At 34.0% G+C, this 23,292-nt stretch overlaps 3 protein-coding genes across 4 annotated transcripts; all 3 read left to right on the forward strand.

Moving 5' to 3' along the window:
- The first annotated feature begins 846 nt into the window (after positions 1-846).
- Positions 847-7,475, forward strand: LOC142623664 (GTPase ERA-like, chloroplastic). 2 transcript variants are annotated; one of them, XM_075797101.1, is made up of 9 exons: positions 847-1,343; positions 2,841-2,986; positions 3,651-3,791; positions 3,885-3,998; positions 4,089-4,214; positions 6,064-6,162; positions 6,279-6,380; positions 6,889-6,969; positions 7,151-7,475. In XM_075797101.1, exons 1-9 carry the CDS (start codon positions 950-952, stop codon positions 7,235-7,237), a joined length of 1,290 nt encoding a protein of 429 aa, XP_075653216.1. In that variant the 5' UTR covers positions 847-949; the 3' UTR covers positions 7,238-7,475. The 2 variants fall into 2 exon arrangements, with proteins under 2 accessions (XP_075653216.1, XP_075653217.1); XM_075797102.1 differs by having other exon boundaries at positions 850-1,343; positions 7,114-7,218.
- Positions 7,476-16,303: 8,828 nt separating this feature from the next.
- On the forward strand, positions 16,304-19,332 carry LOC142623393 (mannan endo-1,4-beta-mannosidase 7). The gene is made up of 5 exons (XM_075796801.1): positions 16,304-16,709; positions 16,799-16,993; positions 17,363-17,485; positions 18,075-18,277; positions 18,535-19,332. The coding sequence occupies exons 1-5, from the start codon at positions 16,386-16,388 to the stop codon at positions 18,989-18,991; spliced, it is 1,302 nt and encodes a 433-aa protein (XP_075652916.1). The 5' UTR covers positions 16,304-16,385; the 3' UTR covers positions 18,992-19,332.
- A 791-nt stretch (positions 19,333-20,123) lies between these two features.
- LOC142625950 (putative pentatricopeptide repeat-containing protein At3g47840) lies at positions 20,124-22,669 on the forward strand. The gene has a single exon (XM_075799712.1). The coding sequence runs from the start codon at positions 20,267-20,269 to the stop codon at positions 22,406-22,408; it is 2,142 nt and encodes a 713-aa protein (XP_075655827.1). The 5' UTR covers positions 20,124-20,266; the 3' UTR covers positions 22,409-22,669.
- Positions 22,670-23,292: the final 623 nt, after the last annotated feature.

Consider the following 23,292-nt stretch of genomic DNA (forward strand, 5'->3'; position numbering starts at 1 on the left):
ATGCTAGTACCACACTAAAACACATACACTTTGCCACAACTGTCTTACGTGGTATACTTAATTGGTTAATTGTCATTATTACATAAACCAATCATTTATTTTCTACTACTCATAATATGTGATGTAAGATAATTGTGACAAAATGTGTGCGTTTCTATGAGGTATTAGCATTATTGGGATAGGGTCAAAGTCGCCAGTGATATGAGTCGTGTGACATATGAGTTGTGTGATAGTGTTTTAGTTTGGACTTTAGAGTTTAGAGGCATTTTAAGGCAACTATAGGTGATAGTGGCGATGATAGTTAGAGAAGCCAATATGCATTTTGAGAGAGAGAGAGAGAGAGAGAGAGAGAGAGAGATGTTGCTCCAATCAGAATAGATCATTTTAACAATTATGAAAAAAGAATTGTCCCCAATATTTCACAACAAATAATTTAGCCTAAAAAAAATACATTAATAATCTAGCCAAGCATAATAAGCCATATCAAAAAAAAAAAAAAAAAACATAAATACTTCATAGAATTTTTGTTGTGACCCTAACTTTATTAATAGAAAATACTTGTCAAGAGGTTTATAACTTGACTAGCATCTCTGAACTTTTAACGGAGATGTTCAAGATTAAATTTCTCTTTCCATTCTAACTTTATCAAATTATTATTATTAAAAAAAAAAATTTCTTTTCTCATTCTTACTTTATCAAATTATTATATATATAAAAAATTCTGAATATAGTAGCATTTTTATAACAAGAAATATTATCTCTACAATATTTTCACAGCGACAAGTTGCTATTTAGTAATTTGAGTTGCTATTTAGTAATTTGATTTGATGCGAAAATATTTGGTGCAACCATTTTTCTTTCATAATTCGTAAACGACAACGTATAGGGAACTTATCTAGTACTTTTGTGAAGATTGAAAAGAACCAACCCGAAGTGCAGAGCTCCGACAATGGAGCTAGCTCTACTACACACATATCCAACTCTTCCTAGTAATACCCATTACTCCCACTTCTATAAAGTCCTCACAGCTCCATTTAACAACAAAACTGTGTTCCCTCATTCTGCCAAAAACCCGTTATTCCAATTCCAATTCCAATTCCAAGCCAGAAACTTTTCCAGGAATGGGGACAACCACAGCCTTATCTTGTCAGAAAAGGAACTATCAGAGCTCCAAATTGACGAACACGAATATGAAACCGAAGAGGACGCAGAGACGACGTCGTATTCGGATGACGACTCGTCTTTCTTGTCTCTGAGTGAAAAGCCCGACAGGAACATGGCCTTGCTCGACGACTATGAAATGGAGGAGCTGGACTTCGCTTCCAACGCTAACCATCGAAGCGGTTTGTCTCTTTCTATACCCATTTTACTGGGTTTACTTTGTTTCTTAATTCTTTTGTGATTTTGGGTACCAAGTTGTTTTTTTTTTTCTTTTTTTCATCCCCACTTGTTTGAAATGGTTGAAGAATTAAGAAATGTGAATAGCTTGAATTTGTAAGATTATGAGTCTTAGATGAGCTATAATTGTTATGATATGTTGGTTTTGAATAATAGTCGTTAATGGTTTGTTGTTTAACTTTCAGTTAGCCCTTTGAATCATTACCACTCAAGCTAACGTGTGAATTCTCTTTTATTAATTTCGAGCAAATTAAATTTGTTTTCACTCTACAGTGCTACATATTAGAGAATTTTTAAAGAGACCCTAGCCTAACCTTATTCTGATCCTAGTAGGACTAGGTTACTTGTCATGCAAGTATAGGCCGAATGGGGTCTAATGCGTCTAACAAAGGGAGTGGCCTAAATTGCAAGCATTCCTAGAACCGCTTAATGTAGGTAACTTCAATGCAGGTACTTAGGAACATCATGCTCTCCACACTTTGCATTCTTATGGCTCCAATAAGTAAAATTTTGGTGGATCAAATGAATTCACCAGCTAGTGTGTTTTTAACCATTCACTAAATAATGGTGTGTTAGTCAAAAAATCACAAGCTTGAAGAATGGTGCCTATGTGGACTGTTCTTTTTCTAGTCTCATGAGTGTTTTTACACCATAGCTAGTATATCCTAGTGCACAAAACTCCCACTTTTGCAGGGTTTGGATGAGGTTGTGGTAGACAGTCTTTCCCCCAATTTACCATGGCTAATATATATGAGGATCAAATTTTGATTCTGTCTATAATAAAAAAAAGTTGCATACTATTGATTTATGGCACAGGCAAGAACTTATGTGAGCGCTAAATGGTTTCCAAACTTTTATGTCATTTATGATTAGATATGTTCCTTTTATGGATTTGACACGCTAATTTTGTATTTTTAATCATAGAGAAAATCTTGTAAATTTCACTTTCAAATATTAAAAAACAAAAATTAGGGATTTTTTTCACTTTAGAAGTAATGGAAGCTGGAAAATATAATAGTTTTATCAGAAGATAATTTTATATGTATAATCAATGAATTATAAGCAAAATTTGAATTTATTGTTGTCCTTTTGCATTGTGTCACACTTGTGTTCCAAGTTCATATGCTTGCAATAAAGCATGAAAGAGGCATAGAATGTTAGCTTTACATAATTTTAGATATTGTCTTGGGCTCCTAGCTCTTGTATTTTTCATTTGTGAATTGTTTTGTAGGAGCTTAACTCAGGAACAAATTTTTTGGCATTAGTTGTTAGGAAGGATTGAGATGAGATTACAAAAAAAGTTCTAGTAAAATTTTTCATTGTGGGAGTCCTTTCCCATATTGTTATTCATGGTTTGTGCCTTGAGTGCTCTATATGATTTTGAGAAGCTTTCTGGATCATTTCTTCCATTGTGGTTCTAAATTTTAATGAATCAAGTGCAGGTTATGTGGCTGTACTTGGGAAGCCAAATGTTGGGAAGAGTACACTTGCAAATCAAATGGTAGGCCAAAAACTGTCGATAGTTACAGATAAACCTCAAACGACGAGGCACCGAGTTCTTGGTATATGTTCTGGCCCAGAGTATCAGGTTTGATTTTATTTATATCTACTTCTCTTATGTTGATCTTAGTTACCTGCACTTATGGATTCCTGTCAGTGTTCCTGCATTAGAATCTGTTTTGTGAGATGTTAGTAGCTCTTGGTTGGTGATCATGACAGCTTCATTTCCCTCATAAATTTAGCAGTAGAATAAAAGATGAGTAAAACAATTAATCTAATTTTCTCTAGAATTTGTTGAGGTTTGTACTGGTGCTGATTTCTTGTCATAGTGGACTTCTAAAAAAAGCTGATATAGTTGCAATAGGTAAAGCTTTTTGCAGTTAAATATACTCACTTTGAAATTTCTTACTGATTGATTTATATTGGCTTGCCTTTTCATTTTAGGAAAAATTTATTTTTCTGAATGCAAGAATACAGAATGAGTGGGAAAAAATGGAACATTGAAAAAAGAATATAGAATGTCCTGAATATCAATATTGTTGTTGAAGATAGACTCATTAAAACACTGTTTTTTGATAATGGAATTCTAATATCTCATTCGCAGTAAATTGCATGTAGTCAACTTATATATAGTATCATGAGTACTGCTCTAGATCCCTGCAAAAGGAATAGACTTTGTTGATAAGTTTTCCCTCTTTAGGGCTGCATTTCTTTCTGGCTTTCATACATCTGACCTAAAGGTTTGTTTGCAGATGATACTTTATGACACCCCTGGTGTCATTGAGAAGAAAATGCACAAGTTGGACTCTATGATGATGAATAATGTCCGAAGTGCTGCAATCAATGCAGACTGTGTACTAGTTCTTGTTGATGCCTGTAAAATTCCCCAAAAAGTGTGCTTTCTTTTCTTTTCCATTTTTTTTGGGGTATAGAATTGCCTTTTAAACTCTGTGTCCTTGTTCCTTAATTCAGTTGCTTGTTTCTAGATTGATGAAGTGTTGGAAGAAGGTGTAGGAAACCTCAAAGATAAGCCACCCACTTTGCTGGTTCTGAATAAGAAAGACCTAATTAAACCAGGTGAAATTGCAAAGAAACTGGAGGTGAGATCTTGTTTGTTGATATTTGTTTGGTATGTATTATTGAAGTATCATTAAATTTTTATCCTGGCTTAAGTTTCATGTTCCTTGCAGTGGTATGAAAAATTTACTGATGTTGATGAGGTCATACCTGTGAGTGCAAAATATGGTAATGGAGTGGAAGATATCAAGGCTTGGATACTATCAAAACTTCCAGTTGGGCCATCTTATTATCCAAAGGCATGTAGAAATTCATTTTTTGGTCTGATTTTTTTAGGAATGAACATTTATGAGTTGTGATGGTATAATATTATCTATCATTGTTGTCACAAATGTTGTATGACTGGAATAGAATAGAGTGGTGGAACTGTGGAAGAGAATACACATGGCCGACCTTGACTAGTTTGTTGAGGATCCATAGCCAAACTCAAAATTTTGGGACTAAGGCTTGGTTTTTGTTGTTGTCATGATACATGTTATAGCCTAATTCCAAGCTTTGGCATTAACTACACAATTTAAGAACAGATCATGAATGTCTCTGTCAAGTTTTTGGGTTTTTTTGAGTTTGATCTACATTCAAAAGAAGCAAACTATACTTGTGTTCATTACTTCATTCTTTCCATATTTCTATTTCTCGTTCTCATCAAATGGCACTTAGTTTATATCTGTAAGTTTGACCATTAACGGCTTAAAATGAAAGAGTGGGCCATTGGTAAAGAAGGGATCCCAAACCACAATTCTAGCAGATGTGTGGCCTTTGCTCTTTTTTTGTTTTTGTTTTTGTTAATGAAAGCTTCCAGTTTTTATGGAATCAAAACAAAAGTACAAGAGAATATTGCTTTGTAGAATTACTTACTTTTTTTTTTTGGGGTGGGTGGGGGGGGGGGGGGGGGGGGACGTTATACCCAATGCACAAGGCTCCTGTTCCTGTGGGGTTTGGGAAAGGTGGTTGATAGGAAGCCTTACCTCCATTTTTAGAGAGGGAGTACAATTACTGGAATATGATTTTAAAAAATGGAAGGAGATTGACCCAAACATCTATGACAAGTTTTCAGTTCTGATTCACATTCAAAGAGGCCATCTATACCAAAATTGTCTAGCTCTGGCAGACTTAATATTATTAGTTCTTCGGATTATTTTAATATTGCTTGTTGAGTTTGCATCAGGCTGGTCACTTAATAAGAGCTCAATACAAGAAAATAGTGATCATATATGATTTGAAAGCAAAAATGAGAGTTGACTGCATTCAGAAATCTCTAACTCATATGTTGTTTTATCATAGAGTACACCCATTAAATGTATGAAGTTTGTATTATATGCAGAGCAATGTTATGTAACATTAGGATAATGAGGTATGATGACCTTTTAGTGTCTGTTCTATGTATTCTATTCCTAATTATTCTAAATTCCAGTGCTGAATTACATTTTGGTTCTGCTCAGTTGGAAACTCACATTGATCTAATCATTTAAGTCACCAAACCAGTGATCCATTTGGCTATGCCAACTTTGACATCGTGCTTAGCTATGGCTGATAAGCACGCATGAACAAAAATTGGTTGCTTCTTGAGGGTACTAACATCTAACAAAGGTGAAAAGCTTCAAGGACTTCATTCTACATTCTCCCATGATGAGAATTGGTGTGACTACTGATATAACAAGAGACTTGAGGCGGGATGTCTATTTAGTCATTGACATAGTCTTTTTTGTTAATACTGATGTAATCAATAATTCTTTTGGATCAGTTTAAAATTTTAGGATAATTTTTTGTGGGCTATATATCATATTAAGCTGGCACGATGATTGGATTTTTTTTTAATATTTAGTAGGGAATGTACAAGAAGCACGGTAGAAACAAAGAGGGTACTTGGTTGTGAGATGGGCATCTTCAGACCTATTGCATGAAGTAACATTCCATAATGAAGGTTTTTGCCTTTTGAGATGGTTCCGCTTTAGTTGCATGGCCTGTCCTTTACAAGCTGCTAATTGTCATTTTGTATAATCTTTCCTGCACTTTTCTTAAGGCTTTCATATTGTAATATGAATTATTTGTTGCATGTGATCACTTACCTTGTGGCTTATGAATTCTCAGGATATTGTTAGTGAGCACCCAGAAAGATTCTTTGTTTCTGAAATTGTTAGAGAAAAAATATTTATGCAATATCATCGTGAAGTTCCTTACGCATGTCAGGTATATAATTGGAAACATCATGATCAGCTTGTGAAGCATGGTATTCCTCTGTAAAAAAGAAAACTTCATGTCTAATGCTTTTTTTTGGGTGGTGCTTTTGATTTGGAATCTATCAGGTGAATGTTGTGAGCTATAAAGCCAGGCCAGCTGCAAAAGATTTTATACAAGTGGAAGTTGTCGTTGAAAAGAATTCTCAGAAGATCATCCTCATTGGAAAAGTGAGTACTGAGTATACTTATTGGATTTACCAGATGAGTCTTTTTATTTATGTTTTAATGCTAAGTGATGTGTACCCGTTGGGTCTTGAAACCATAACTTGACTCTCCCTCTCCTAAAGGGGGGCCTGGGGAGGAGGTATCATTTGAGCTAAAAGTATATCGATGGATTGGGACCTTGGCTAGTATAGAAAATAGGACAGCCAAAGAGGGAGGATGACAAGGAGGATAGCAGTTGGGGGCATTAGCATTGTGGAGGAAAATAACACTTGTCTTTTAATCTCTTCCATCAATGGGTGACCCTTCAAAGATTTGTCTTTTCATTGCTATAGGATCAATGGACTTCTGGTAGATTTATTTTTGTACCGGAGATAACTTTAAAAGTCAATTTTGGTTCATTTTAAATTTTACCCAAAGAAAGATTAATATTTGAGTATAGCATACACAGACATGAGCACACCGTGCTATTGATATGTTTATCTGATTTTATGTCTCATATCTCACTCTACAGGAAGGGAGAGCTCTGAAACTACTTGCAACAGCTGCCCGACTTGACATTGAAGACTTCTTACAGAAGAAAGTCTTTCTTAAGGTGCAACCCCTATAATAATTAGTTGTGTAATTTATGTTATTAACTCTCAACTGGGCTTTAATAATTTATGCATTTTCTGCCACTATTGGTAACTTGGGCGCTGCATTGTTTTCAAGCAACCTTGATGATTTTTGTTTCTGTTAGGAAATTATTCACATTAAGGCAAACCATGTCTGAACAGGTTGAAGTGAAGGTGAAAGAGAATTGGCGGCAAGATGAAGGGCTCTTGAAGTACTACGGCTATGGAGGGCAAATTCGAGCAATGTGATTTCAAGTTTTATCAAGACCGTATCCCATATCCACCGTACCATAAAATGTAAGTGAAGATCAGTTAATTGAATGTACAATGATCTCTTAACATAGAAGCCTTCCATTTGTATTCATGGTAGATTGAGTAGCTGTAAATTGTAATCTCCATTGTAGTAACTAGATGATCTTTTCCAAGAGTGGTTACCACTATTTTGTCTCTTGTTGTTATAATAATTCTACTTCCTGAACTAAACCAATCACATCTTCCAAGCAAATTGTCTATCTAGTTTGATTCATCCACATCATCAAGAATTAAAAGAAGCCTTGTGTGGCAAAGCTTGTTTATTATCAGTTCAATTCCTTTGGGAACATTGTTGCCCTTTAAATATGTGTCTTGCAATATCTTAGAAAGAAGTGTCTCCTTTAGTTGGATTATGCCATTGTTTGTTCATGACTTTTCTCTAACATTCTCTAGAAAGTAGCTCCAATCAAAATGATAAAAAATTCTATAATAAACAGCTTTACCTACTCCCCCAAGACCATGAATCCCTAGCATGCGAACACCATTTGACTTTGTATCCAAAAGCAATTCTATCTCCTCCACTTGAGAATCTATTCCAACTGGATATTTAGCGACAAATAGTTGTGTCCAATTCGAATGTGGCACTTGATATCTCTTTTATAATTCTTTTGATATATTGAGTTTTGGATTCAAAGCAACTGCCAAGTACAAAAGCATAAGAAGCATTTGATGTGTTAGACTAGACGAAAATCGATACTATATAATATATATAATACCAGAAAAGTTTGATTTTTGATTAACCTTGTAGAATTTTTTTCACATATGCTTACGAGTTAAGAGGCCACACAATTTAAATGCCATTATGTTAATATATATAGTTCATATGAATTTTGGTCATCTCTAATTGTAAGTGGTGGACACTCACTTTCATATGAATCTACCACTTTTCTATATCACCCACAATCAACCACTTTATAGTTGTAGCAAAAATTATGTCCCTAAACTTTTTCCTTAATTAATTAAGCACCCAACTTATGAAATGCTTCCTCTCACTTTTCGCTCTTTTCTCTCTTTTAGAGAACTAGATGATGTCCCGCGTGATGCACGGATGCTTTATAATTTTACTTTCAAATAATTTATAACTAATTTTTATAGCCCATATAAAATATGTAATCTTGTGGTATAATAGTTACATAATTAGCTTCAATTATCTTATTTATTAAAAAAGAAACATAAATTACTAAGCATAGCATAACATAACTAAGAATATGTATGTATTGCGTGAGTGAATTCATGATTATTTAATTATTTAAGTTACACGCACAATTATTATTTTCACATCCTTTGAAAGAGAGTGAGCATATAATTCATTTGGTTTGTGAGTATTAACCTAACTCTTATTGTTTTTTTTCTTTCTATTTTTATTTGGAGAAGAAACCTAACTCATATCTAGCAATGAATGGTTTCAGAAATAGATACCAAACTACATATTTCATCAACATGGGGCAAAACACACACCCTTAAATTCCAAATCATTATGAAGTAAATTACTCCAAGTATTTCTTGAATCTTATTAGCTAGCTACAACAAAGATACTAATTGTCAAGGAGCTACATGGTATTGAATTTTTAACAAATATGCCCCAAAGTACTCCTAAGAGTAGTAAAGTCTTGTATGTAAACCACCAAATTATGCCCAACACATTAATTTCTCAATCATTGTATCACTATGGAATAGAGTTCAGAAGGAAGATATTTTTGTTTAACCACAACCATCTTTATAAATAAAATGAAAGAGAGATATCTCACCATTGTTCAACTTATTAATAGTAGTGTAATGATTCATTTATAATGAGTTTTTGGCATCCTTGAAGCTTCCAATACACATTATCTATGGCCAAATTCACTAAGAAATATATTCTTTGGCACCAAGACCAAGTCTTCTACTTGGAAATCTCATTGTGTATTTCTCCAGAATATACTGAATACATACCAAGAACTAATACCCTAAAAATGTTCCACACAAAAGGGACATTTTTGCCACCATGAATTTTCAATCCAAGTGTTGCAAATATGTCATTAGTTATAAAAGCATTGCCTATGTAGTAATCAAACACCATAGCTAAGGCCTGAAAGAAAATTTGAAAAAGGAGACTGTGAATTTTCTTTCATAGATAAACTTTATTGAAATCATGATCCAAGTTGGATAACTAATAGATTCATAAAGAATTTCACATAGTCAAGAAAAGTAGCGGTAATGACAAAATTTGATAGTAAGTTTTTGAAAAATACTCAAAGAATGTCATATGCTAAGTTGCAACTTCTAATTGGAACTGGTTCATAGTCTAAAACTATGATAATAACATAAAAATTAAAGAATCAGTAGTTATACTAATTTTTTAGGCTGCTTGATAAAACTTAAGAGGATAAAAAAACTAATTGAAGTGAGATAGGCATGCCAAGAGGATAAAAAATTAATTTTTTAACCTTATGGGATAGGCATGCCAACCCTCAATCTTGAGCAACACTTGATATACAACTGATTGAAGTGAGGTAGGTGCAAACAATACAATCATTGGAAATTTGTTTGAGTCTTTGGGGACCATGATCCAACCAAGGTAAAATAAATAGAAAATAAGAAAGTTCAAAGATTGAAAGGATAAGAACTAAGATTAACCATTTCAGGTTATAAATTTTTTAGAGAGCGTATGTATTAACAACAAAATTGATAATATGCATCTGGCAAGCTCTAATATACCTAAAACAAAAAATTATGAAAAATTTTAAGGCAACCATTAAACACAAGAAAATTTTCAGTAGGGAAGAGAATAGGCAGTAAAAAATAGATAAAAGGTATTAAACAAAAGGAAAATTTTTTTTTTCTTATGGCAAAGGGCTCCAAAAATTTGGCTAAGAGATGAAATTTTTTTACTTAAGACCAACTATAACATTATTTATGTTGGGTTCTACTTCTTGCAAAATAATGATCAACTGTTAATACACTACTTAACCTCACCTTTAGTAGCCATACATAATAGAAGCTTGACACTTATAGCTTGGGTTTTTTACACAGTTTTGGTGTGTAGTTATATATGATTTTGTAGTATTAGTTCTTACTCCATTGCCATTTATAGTGTTTATAGAGTTCCGCAACTCTGGGAATTGGTTGTTCTTGGTTTGGAGATTGCTAACTATGTATTTTAGGTCCATAAAGGTATTCTATTAGGGAAAGCTACTTTCAAAAGCTCAGAAGTATCAAAACTCATTCATTTGATTTGTGGGATTTGGCTGAACCATCAGATATAAATTTACCTTGATTAACTACCATCAGAAAATCTTGTGGCTTCTTTGACATCCAGCAAAAGTCATGAACACATATGCCTCTGCATATGTTGTATTAAATACACTACCTTAGACTTCTAGTTATGTACCTACACTTATTTTACATGACTAATGTCAAGGGCCCAAGATCACAACCAATTACCTAGAGCCCTGGACAACTCTACCTGCACCAAAAAGAAAAAAAAATCAACTTGTGCCTTTACTTTCTTTTTGACACTGAAGTATTTGCTTCTCAAATTTTATATGTCATGAGCAGATTATGTGTTTGGCTTCAATCCTAGATCTGTAGGATCCATTCGGATTTACAAAAATCTAGATATGGATTAACAGAAATTGTGTTTCTTTGTTTAAAAAAAAAAGTTTCTTACTGATTTCTTTTTTTAAAAATTTAACTAAACCATAAAAAATTTATTAAAAAAAAAACCCAAATCGTTTTTTAAAGAATTTAACTAACAAAATTTATAAAATAAAAAACCCCAAATGATGGTTTTCTTATGTCCTTGACAGGTCGGCCGTTTGGCTTGAGGCTATTCTTCCGGGTCGGACCTATATTCCTGGAATCATTCCAAATATTAAAAGACCACATAGAAACCCAAAATTCAAATTCATTTAATTTTGAAAATTTGCAGCAAAAATCTTTGAGATGTTACTTTTAATGGAAACAAAAAGGGAATCTTAGGGAATAGAAAAGGAAGCTTGACAGAAAGGAGAGTTGGTTACCAAATTTTCTCTAATAAAGCAAGGAAGGAGAGGGAGATACCCTTTACATGTAAATAGTGGCCTTTCCTCCTAAGTTCAAACAATCCAACCTGCAGTCTTTTGCCGTACATGTAATACTTCTTCTTCTTTTTTTCCCCTAAAAGCAGAGATGAGAAAGAGAAATAGCATCACAATTTAGTTTTAGAGAAACAAAGTGAAATTTTAGGGACCGGTTAAAATCAATGTCATGCCAAGCATGGAGAACATCTCCGTAGTGGAATTGAGGCCCTTTGATGTCATTCAAAAATCCTTTAAGATTGAGATTCCACCACATAGTTTAGGAAAGATTGGTTTTTTGGTTGTTTGACCAAATGTATGGGAAACAGAGGAGATTAAATAAGAAGGGTTAGAACTCATAATAGCAAGAGGTGAAAATAAATGAGCTTGTGTAATTAAGGAGACGTTGGGGTTTCCTAAGAGACATACTTGAAAGTTTAAACGTTTTTATAATCAATTGAAAACCTTTAAACGTGATTTTAATCTTTTATAGTCAATTGAAAGAGAGGAGTGAGGTGTAATAACATTAACTTTTAACAGGGAAAAAGAAAAAGAAAAAAAAGAAGCTAGATGGCTTAAATAAAAGAGTTAACCATAGAAGATGCCACTTGACAGAACCTCAAGTTCTACCGCATGAGTTCTCTACTTTTGTATATATATTGATGATTAGTCTTTTTTGTGTGCTAAACTTGTAGTAATTAGTCTTAATTTAATGCTTTTTCCTAATAGACCTTTTACTTACTCAATTATTAATTAGCAACAAGAATATAGTCTTTAAGTAATCTTAACATTATCACCTATAAATAAAAAATAAAAAAGCAATCATAACGTTATCAGGATTATAATTCTTTCATTTATTAACCTGAAGCGAAATTTCCAGAGCTTTGTCAGGTTAACCAGGTAATCTGTGTAGATTTCTGAATTGGAAGGGCATGCATGGCTTTGTCAGTGTCTCTTATTTGTAACCCGCATGGCCACTTGAAAGATTTGAGCCCGGTATTTGGAACTGACTTGTAAACTGTTGCCTTGCTTGGATTTCTTTAGAGCATAGCATTCTTATCAACAATTGTAAAAATTTTAACATTTATAATTTTAAAACATTACTTTTACAATTTTAGCACCTCATTTTATAATATATCAAACATCAAATATTCTATTTTTATTTTTACTATTTCATTTAAATATTATTTCTTTAATATTTTTATTCATTTTTTTTACAACTTCATTCAATTTTTATTCTCTTAAAAAAAAGCGGCCCCACTTGAATAAAAAAATAATATAAGTGTGAACAGTGCGGTCTCAAATTTAAGATTGCATTGTTTAACAATGCCAAATATTATGGCATTTAAAACACTTGATGGAAGTGGTTTTTTAAAGTTTAGTGTGTTAAATGCTAAATATTTGACATTTGACATACTTGATGAGAATGCTCTGAACAATAAGATTTTTAAAACCTAAAAATTCAAATTTTAGCACCCCTTTCCACAAAAAAAAATAAATAAATAAAAACACTCTACAACAAAGATTTGAGCCCAGTATTTGGAACTGACTTGTAAACTTTTGCCTTGCTTGGATTTCTTTAGGAGAAGGAATTTCATTTATGGATATATGCATCGTCTCTTTTTCATCGTGTGGGACTCACTCATTGTGAGAGAGTTATACACGCATAAGATAAGTACTACTTGCGCAGAGCTCATGGGCCAATTATACAGAATAAGGATGCCAATGTCGGCATTTTTATTTGTTTTTATTAGGTAAAATGTACAGATCCCATTCCCATTTTGTTATCTTCTAATTAGTTCTCCTCAGTTTTTTTTTTTTTTTTTAATTTTTAATTTTATTCTTGTTTATTAATCATATCTTTCATGGTTCATTATTTAATTACATCCTTCTATTCATTATACCTTTATTTGTTTTTATTAGGTAAAATGTACAGATCCCATTCCCATTTTGTTATCTTCTAATAAATTCTCCTCAGTTTTTTTTAAAAAAAATTTATTTTATTCTTGTTTTTTAATCACATCTTTCATGGTTCATTATTTAATTACATCCTTCTATTCATTATACCGTTAATATCATACTATGTGACTTTAGAAAATATTACACTTTTTTAACATCTCGAACGATTTAAGAATATTTCTAGATTTTATGTTTTCATTTTGAAATTATTTTAGCTATTAGAGATAAAAGTATAAGTGTCTTCTTCTCTTCTCTCTTTTTAATGTGTGAGCTGACTCCTAAAATTTTCGAAACTAAAACTTTATTGTTGTTGTTAGCTTGACATTATATATAAATAAAAGTAAACATGTGAATACTATATAATGCACCTCTATTAACAACTGATCACCGTCATATAAATATAAGAGGGGGAGTGAGTACGAAAAGTGCTACATCCATAATAATATCACAACAAATCATAAGATGTCGAAGTAAAATTTTAACAACTGAAACTGAGATATGTGATCTAAGAAATGGCATAATTGAAGAAAGGGGTGTCTTTTATCCGCTTTTATTATCTATAATAATATGCTAAAAATGTGAGGTGCAAGTGCAACATGTAGTGTTCGTTGAATTGTGAATGACGCTATTATATAATACCAGTCTTGTCATTTTCAGTCAAAAGGACAAGGAAACAGTGTTCATGTTACATGTCGGAAGAGACTAGAGATAGAAGTGAATGACGCTAATTAATGTCACTAGTTTACAGGGTAAGACTAAGAGTTGAGGAGAAACAAAAAGTTATCTTGATAGGTGTGCTAATCTCTAACACAACAGTTGGAATTTTTTTTTAAAGGAGGGGTATTGCATTTTAAATTCTATATTGTAGGGGTGGTTTGTAATTAAATAATTTTGTTTCGAATTAAATATGCTTGCCTATTAGTCCATAGGTCAAATAGGATATATTATTCTTTAACTTTTAAGACATTTATGAATTTTATACATACAATTTGAACTTAGGACTACTATTATATAATATCAACTTTTTATCATCAAGTTAAAATATTAATTAGTTTTTAGTGTAATTAAAATTTGAGTAAGACAACCCAAAATTTGGTAGGATCAAAATGGAATATCTTGAAGTTAAGAACCAAATTGAAAATAACCGAAAACCTGGGTTGAAAAATGTATTAATCCCAGCATCCTGTCTAAGGTTCACTGGTTAAGTGTCCTTATTCAGCACTGATCTTCAGTTCTCCACTTATTCTTTACATGTTAGCCTGGTCTCCTACAGTTACACTCCTTTACCATTTAAAAACTAAAGCATTCTTGACAAAACGGTGACTTATTATAGATCACAGAAGAAGAAGAAGAAGAAGAAGCAAACAAAATAGAAGATGCTCATAAAAAGTTGAGAGTGATACACATAAAAGAGTGCAAGACATAAATTGAGATTGCCATTGAGATTTGCAGAACCCCACCGCCTAGCACTGAGTTATGAGTAGGACCATGTAAAGGGCACTAGATGTTGCTCCTCACATGGGTTGGTTTAACTATCACATTCACCAAATTCAGCCGCGTGGTGGATTAGATTGAGACACCAAAGGAAATAAAAATCACTAAAAAAAGAGAAAAGAAATCAGTAATAATAAAGTGGAGGAGGAATAGAACGTCTATCTTGATTCTTGGCCTTTACACCGGGTCAAAATCAATGATGCATAGCAACTTACACCTTTTTTGTTTGTATTACTATGCAATAAATTGGAGTTACAGAAGCTTTTGCACCTAGTAGGGTTACCGTCATTGATAAGGTTTAAAATTTTGTGCGTGGGAGACTCAGGACCGAATTTTCTTTTGTTGCTTTTCAACAAGTTTTGGTTATTGGAATTTGGGATCCAAGACCCCAGACAAAGAAAAAGGTTAATGGAATTTGGAACCAAAGGCTGTGACACCATGATTTTTAACCCTTTTTTTTTTGGAGACACGATGATCTTTTTGACCTTTGAAACGTTGCCAGTACTGAGTAGTACTAGTTGCTACTTGGGTACGACTATATTGTCGGTTGCAATTGTGCGATGGCAATTAATTTGCTTCAATTTGAGTAGGTCCTAAAGTGCAAGTCTATGATATTCTAGGAAGCACCGATGCAGTATGAGTACAAGTAAGACACAGTACTACGAGTAATTTTTTAAGAATTATAATATGATATAACGGAATAACGTGATACACATATGACACTAGTACGACATTAGTAGGATACCCTAAACAAAGTTTCTATGCTTCCTAGATTAATATTCCTTGCCACAACTTTTTCAAGTAATGGTTAGTTGGTATAATGATAAACTATAATCAGCGAGAGTTTTTACAGTCAAATTCTATCATCAAAATATATATATATATATATATATATATATATATATATATATATATTGTAATTTGACAATTTTTTATTTATTTATTTATAAATAGTGAATTTCATAAATTTCTGATGACTCTTTAAATGACTGTAAGAACTTTGCTCGATTTCCATGTGAGCTCAATAATATTAATGTGAAACATTTATTCATCTGGAAAACAAAATGAAATCCTACAGTAAATTTTGATCTCTTAACATAATAATAATACGTCCATCTTTTTCATCAGCAATAGTATCTCATTTTCATGGAGCCCGGCATTTTTGCCATGCCTGAAATTATATTTCTATAGTTGTCACAAGACATGACCATTACTTATTAGCTATCTTTCAACACTAATTTCATGGTACGATGAATAATATTGCACATGCATGGACAGTTGAGGAAGCTTCACAATTTATATCATTATTGCTATTTTCCGTTTACAATCAAATCAATATAATTATTGTTCTGTAACACTGCCAAAACGATCAATATGTACATGCTTATTATACAACTAGGTGAACTCGCACACTAGTAAAAAAATTTGTGCTATTAACCTAAGCTTTTTTCACCTCACAGAGGTATCTCTGTCGGTTTCTCTGCCTTGACAGTTACTGTTGTGTTTTTTCCTGTAGACAACTGCTATAAACAAGCCTTGCTTCTATGCTCAGTTGATGAACACTAGCTAAATTTCCTTCATAGTGAGAAAGAAAGATGAAGCATCTAGCTTTTGCTATTCTATTGTCCATTTTGATCCACCAGCAGTGCTTTCACATTCATGTTGAAGCAGGAGATGGTTTCATCAGAACCAGAGGAGTGCATTTTCTGTTGAATGGAAACCCTTACTATGCCAATGGTTTCAATGCTTACTGGTTGATGTATATGGCTTCTGACCCATCTCAGAGATCCAAAGTTCCTGCTGTCTTTAGTGAAGCCTCAAGGCATGGTCTATCTGTGGCTAGAACTTGGGCTTTCAATGATGGTGGTTACAGAGCTCTACAGTACTCTCCTGGCTCCTACAATGAGCAAGCGTTTAAGGTCTCCTTCACACTTAATCTCTGCCATTTTTTCCTTTCAATTTTTAGACTCACACAAAGTTGATGATTTTTTGTTTTGGGTTCTTAAAGGGCTTGGATTTTGTTATAGCTGAGGCCAGGAGGTATGGTATCAAGCTCATATTGAGCTTGGCTAACAACTATGACAGCTTTGGAGGTAAAAAACAGTATGTGAATTGGGCTAGAAATCAGGGACAGTACCTGACCTCTGATGATGACTTCTTTAGGAATCCTGTTGTTAAGGGTTACTACAAGAACCATATTAAGGTAAACGAAAGGCACACATTCTTTAATTTTCTTACACTGATTTTAGATATATTCTTGTTTTTTTTGATAATTGGTATAAATTCCTAGTGAAATCAAAGAGGAGCTGGTTGTACTGCTATGAAAATTACTACTCTAGCCGTATTCCTTATTTTCCAAACAATATACTTTTTTCCTTTATATGATTTTTTTGTAATGAAATGAAACAATAATAGCTGATTATAATAGTTTTTATATTTTTCTATTGGTATGTTATTTTTTATTTCTTCCAAAAAGAAAACCAGATATACTTTCTAAGAAGGATTTAGTTGCTTATTATGGAGATCTGAGATAGATGATGTCCAACTCTAATTCTCCTTTACCCTTTCATAGACTGTTCTAAACAGGTATAACAGCTTTACTGGAATTCATTACAAAGATGACCCAACAATAATGGCCTGGGAGCTTATGAACGAGCCTAGGTGCACATCAGATCCTTCAGGGAGGACCATTCAGGTTAGAATAATTTTCTCTCTGCTTTTTTATCTTTTTCCCAACATAGATCTATCTTCAAGCTTTTACATTTAGTATTTCTTACTACAGAAAATTTTCTCACTCCTTTCTTTGAAGTTTAAGTCTACGAGATATGCTAGAGATAATACAAATTTTAGATGTCCTTTACAAACTGATGTGTCAACATTTAAACACGACAAAAAAGTAATTAAGAAATTTATTTATTATATCATGGATGTGATACTAATTAGTCACTAATTTATTTACTATGTTATGGATGTGACACTAATTACACTAATTACATTTATTTATTACATTAATAAAATTTTTGTAGTAAAATTGGTAGCAACTTTAGCAAATCAAATGAAGTTAGTTTGCTATTAAATTTTCTTCAATGTGCCCTGCATGTGCAATTCAGTTAACCATTAAGGGGTATTTAAATCACCACCCACTCAACCTCTATTCCTTCTGGAGTCGGGCAACCTTAATAATTACTACAACATCACTTCTTAAATGTGTTTGTCTAGGCATGGTTTTTATTGTTATTGTCAGTATTCAATCTAAACTTTCTCCTTTGGCAATTGTGTGATAGGCTTGGATAATGGAAATGGCTTCCCATGTAAAGTCCATAGACAGAAATCACTTGCTGGAAGCTGGTTTAGAAGGATTTTATGGGCACTCGACGCCTCAGAGAAAGGGACTCAATCCTAGTCTTGAAATAGGAACAGATTTCATTGCAAATAACCGGATCCCTGGCATTGATTTTGCAACAGTCCACACATATCCTGATCAATGGTAACTATTATTTGAAATATAGAAAATACATAAAATTCATGAATATATTATTTCTTGGACTGTTTATGAGAACAAGCAAAGTTGTGAAAAATGAAATCTTGGCCTAAATATTTGAGGTTTAAATGTTTTTTAGCTTCTTAGCAAAAACCATTTAGACATTTAGCAAACTTAATGAATGTTACTGAGTTTAATCAGATTACAGAATTAAGACACTTTATTTAATTGAATTTTTGCATGATTTTGTTTTATGAGCTCAGGTTGACCAGCTCAAATGAACAATACCAGCTTTCTTTCTTGAACAATTGGCTAAATGCTCACATCCAAGATGCACAGTACATTCTTCGTAAACCAATCCTTCTTACAGAATTTGGGAAATCCACAAAAGACCCTGGTTTCAGCACCCACCAAAGAGACCTCTTGTTCAATACCGTGTATTACAAGATATATTCATCAGCTAAAAGAGGAGGTGCAGCTGCCGGAGGCCTGTTCTGGCAACTTCTAACTGAAGGCATGGACTCGTTCCGTGATGGGTATGAGATAGTTCTGAGCCAAAGCCCCTCAACTGCAAATGTTATTGCCCAACAGTCTCACAAGCTGTATCAGATTAGGAAGATTTTTGCAAGAATGAGAAATATGGAGAGGTGGAAGAGGGCAAGGGCTATCAGAAGGGCTCAATGGTTGGCTAGAAACGGAGGCAAGCAAATTGGAAACTAGGATATGCATAGCTTGCATGAAATCTAAGTGTGTGGACATGTTCAATGTCAAAGCAAACCTATTTGATGGTGTAGTTGTGACTTGTGTGGTTTCCAAAACTGGTTACTCTCTTAGAGATGAATAATTTTCGTCCAGGAGGGTAGCTTCTAGTACTAGGTAATTTAACTTTTCTATAATTTTGTAGTTTGAGTTGCTCAAGGAGCTTTATGTTTGTAACAATCTGGAGACTTATGGTACTTGCTTATTTTCATTGAAAGAAGAAAACAAGACCACACAAAAATGAATTGTAAAATCCTATCTATATTACAATGGAATACAAAATTCTATGCTAAGTTGAATAATCTGATTGTTAGAGAAGTGTAGCTGGAAAGGCAGGAGTTCTTTGCCAAGGCAACTTTGTTTAATTTTCTGTCATATGGGAGTGAGACTTGCTTGATGTGGATTTGTTTCTCTCTAGGTTTGGGAAATCAAGTTGAGAAAGAGGTAAACATTTACAGTGGGATTTGAAAATTTCATTAAATGAGAAGATTAAATAAAGTAACTTGATATTAACTTCGTATATAACAACTAAGTCTTAATCTTAAATTTTTGGGGCCAGTTATAGATTCTCAACAAATTAGTCATGGTCGGTCACATATATTAAAAAAAATAACCCTATAGTAGATATATTGATGATAAAGTGGGTGTCAATCTATAGCAAACCTATTCTTCATTTTCTTTTTTGGAATTGAAATCAACTGTGAACAAAATATATGACACTAAACACGACACGGGAGAAATTGAAACTACAATTCTCTGTAGCCCATCCACTTGGCATGCTCTCATTGGTGTCTATGTTCATAAATACTTTTTTTTTTCTATCAATGTGGTTATTTTCATCCTCAACTACGAAAAAGTATCATATTCATATGTATTGGGCGCACCCTATGCTAGAGAGTAAATTTACATATACATTCTCCTTAACTACGTTTTGAAACTGACTGTTTTGGTTGCAAATCCACTATTGTAGTTTTGGGCCTATTTCTTATGACAAGGCCCGTTTTTTAAATGGACTGTTTACGCATCGCTTTTTCTTAATTTTTCTCTTCTTCTTCGCTGAAGAGAATGATATGAGGCGCCTTTGGAGCTTGTAGATTGCACCCAAAAAAAAAAAAAAAAAGAATGAAGAAATCCTTGGTTAGCGTCTCGCAAAAATGAAGCCCATGATGCATTTCAAATCTCAAACTTCGTTCAGGTAAATGCTTTGCATTGCATGGCGGTGGAAAAGGCACAAACATGGTTTTATCAGTTAGGCCTCTTATTTTTAGGAGATTATTTACTTCATCAACCATTGCTTACACTGAATGCAGAGACCTCCTGTTTTCGGAGACAAAACCACACCCATTAGACTTAGCTCAGAAAACCCATTTAGTTAATCATGTAGATATGCTTGAAGTTAATTCTCAGTTGAAGCAGTTAGTGAAAGCGGGTGGTTTGAATGCTGCTCGCAGGATGTTCGATAAAATGCCTCATAGAGATGAGATTTCATGGACCAATATGATTTCTGGCTATGTCAATGCCTCGGATTCTTGTGAAGCATTGGTTTTGTTTTCAAATATGTGGGTTCAGCCTGGAGTTCGAATGGACCACTTTGTGCTTAGTCTTGCACTCAAGGCTTGTGCTCTCAATATGAACTTGTATTATGGGGAACTGTTACATGGGTTTTCAGTGAAATCTAGTTTTGTGAATTCAGTTTTTGTGGGAAGCGCACTTGTTGACATGTACACCAAGGTTGGTAAAATTGAGCACGGTTGTAGAGTCTTTGATGAGATGCCGGTAAGGAATGTAGTATCGTGGACTGCCGTTATAACTGGGCTTGTTCAAGCTGGTTATGCTAAGGAGGGATTGGTTTACTTTTCTGAAATGCAGAGATCAAAGGTGGAGTATGATTCATATTCATTTGCTATTGCATTGAAAGCATGTGCTGATTTTGGTGCTCTGAATTATGGGAGGGAAATCCATGCAAAAACAATGAAAAAAGGGTTCAATGAGAGCTCATTTGTGGCTAATACTCTTGCTACCATGTACAACAAATGCGGAAAATTAGTCTACGGGATGCGCTTGTTTGAAAAAATGAGGACCCAGGATGTGGTTTCATGGACAACAATCATAACAACACTTGTTCAGATGGGTCAGGAGGAGCATGCAATTGAAGCATTTATGAAAATGAAGGAATCAGATGTTAATCCAAATGAGTACACTTTTGCAGCCATTATCTCTGGTGTTGCCAATCTTGCAATAATAGAATGTGGTGAACAATTACATGCCCATGTTTTACGTATAGGTCTTGTCAATTCTTTGTCAGTGGCAAATTCCATCATTACCATGTACTCAAAATGTGGGCAGTTGACGTCAGCTTCAATGGTGTTTCATGGTATGACCAGAAGAGACATTGTTTCATGGAGTACTATAATTGCAGCATATTCTCAGGGAGGTTATGGGGAAGAAGCCTTTGAGTATCTATCATGGATGAGAAGAGAAGGACCTAAACCAAATGAATTTGCTTTGGCTAGTGTGCTGAGTGTATGTGGAAGTCTGGCAATTCTTGAGCAAGGGAAGCAACTACATGCTCATGTCTTGTCCATCGGCTTAGAACACACAGCTATGATACAAAGTGCTCTAATTAATTTGTACTCTAAATGTGGGAGTATAAAAGATGCTTCAAAAATCTTTGATGTGGCAGAAAATGAAGATATTGTGTCATGGACTGCCATGATTAATGGTTATGCTGAACATGGGTGCAGCCAAAAAGCCATTGATTTGTTTGTGAAGATTTACACATGTGGTTTAAAACCAGACTCTGTGACCTTCATTGGTGTTCTTACTGCTTGTAGCCATGCTGGACTTGTTGATCTTGGCTTCCACTACTTCAATTTGATGATTAATGAGTACCAGATAAATCCTTCAAAAGAACATTATGGATGCATGATTGATCTCCTCTGCCGAGCTGGAAGATTAAATGATGCAGAGCACATGATCAAAAGCATGCCGTTTCAACGGGATGATGTTGTATGGTCTACTCTGCTTCGAGCATGTAGGGTACACGGAGATGTTGACCGTGGAATACGTGCTGCAGAGGAGATTCTTAAATTAGATCCAAATTGTGCAGGAACTCATATTACTCTGGCTAACATTTATGCTTCCAAAGGGAGATTAAGTGAATCAGCAAATGTAAGGAAAATTATGAAATCAAAAGGAGTGATTAAGGAGCCAGGATGGTCTTGGATAAAGGTCAAGAATCTGCTTTCTGCTTTTGTTGCTGGGGATCGGTCTCATCCTCAAGGTGAAGATATATACTGCATGTTGGACTTACTAGCTTCAAGGACAGAAATTGCAATTCAGGAAGTGGGTTCCCTTCTAAATGATGTGGAAGATTAGCAGAAGGCAGACTTATGCTTCACTATCGCATTACAGATTAACATTGTCTCTTTATGGTGCAATCACTTATTCAAGAATCTCAGTTCTCAAAAAAATAGCATGAAGCCAGTTTTCAGTTATACAAACCACAACCAAAAGCCAATTTTTGTATCAAATATATATTGAACAATTCATGAGTATGTGGATGAGATACAGTTGTATCTGGTTGTAAAAGAGTGAACAAAAAGGCTGGTTGTGCCTTGAATAAATATACAAAGTCAAATGAAATGGCATCTTTGGATACAGCTCAAAGATTGTGATAATCTGCAAAACTAAACCCCATGCCACATCGAATGATCAGTCTCAGGGACAGAATGACACCAGACTGTGAATGTGGTATCCTCTAATGGACCTGTGCCCATCTGTGAAAGTGAGCCATATCATTGTTCACTTGTTTAACTCCAAGGACTAATTGTCCATTATCGTTTACATGACAAATGTAACATTAATTTTAGCAGGGTTTTCAGAGAGCATTGTGCTGCAGCATTTGAGTACAAGTATGTTGGTTCTTAAGACTAAGCTCTCCCCTGTTTCTTTATGGAATTTTAGACTCATTTGGTACGTGTGTTTTGGAGATGTTGAAGGTGAATCATGAGTAATGCAGATATATAAAATTGGAAGGATGTTTCAGAAGAGATAGGAGCTCAAAAATGTATGAAGGTCCAAGAAGAGATGGGGGATTTGAAGAATGTAGCCTTGCACATGGATGATGTGGTTACAGGTCCATGAACATAGGTTGAATAAGATTAATAATTATAGGCTGAGCCTGAGCTGATGGAGAAGACTCACTAGTTCTCACTGATTTATCGTGGAAGGTCGTATTGATCCTTTTTTTTTTCACTGTG

The sequence above is a fragment of the Castanea sativa genome, chromosome 2, assembly GCF_040712315.1.
Source record: "Castanea sativa cultivar Marrone di Chiusa Pesio chromosome 2, ASM4071231v1".
Classification (NCBI taxonomy): domain Eukaryota; kingdom Viridiplantae; phylum Streptophyta; class Magnoliopsida; order Fagales; family Fagaceae; genus Castanea; species Castanea sativa.

Bases quoted from the DNA above. Each gene is read 5' to 3' on its own strand.
- LOC142625950 (XM_075799712.1), top strand. From the start codon at position 20,267: ATGGTTTTATCAGTTAGGCCTCTTATTTTTAGGAGATTATTTACTTCA.
- LOC142623393 (XM_075796801.1), top strand. From the start codon at position 16,386: ATGAAGCATCTAGCTTTTGCTATTCTATTGTCCATTTTGATCCACCAG. The intron at 16,710-16,798 runs GTCTCCTTCACA...GGGTTCTTAAAG, and splicing joins ACAATGAGCAAGCGTTTAAG to GGCTTGGATTTTGTTATAGC. The intron at 17,486-18,074 runs GTTAGAATAATT...ATTGTGTGATAG, and splicing joins CTTCAGGGAGGACCATTCAG to GCTTGGATAATGGAAATGGC.
- LOC142623664 (XM_075797101.1), top strand. From the start codon at position 950: ATGGAGCTAGCTCTACTACACACATATCCAACTCTTCCTAGTAATACC. The intron at 1,344-2,840 runs GTTTGTCTCTTT...AATCAAGTGCAG, and splicing joins CAACGCTAACCATCGAAGCG to GTTATGTGGCTGTACTTGGG. The intron at 6,970-7,150 runs GTGCAACCCCTA...ATGTCTGAACAG, and splicing joins AGAAGAAAGTCTTTCTTAAG to GTTGAAGTGAAGGTGAAAGA.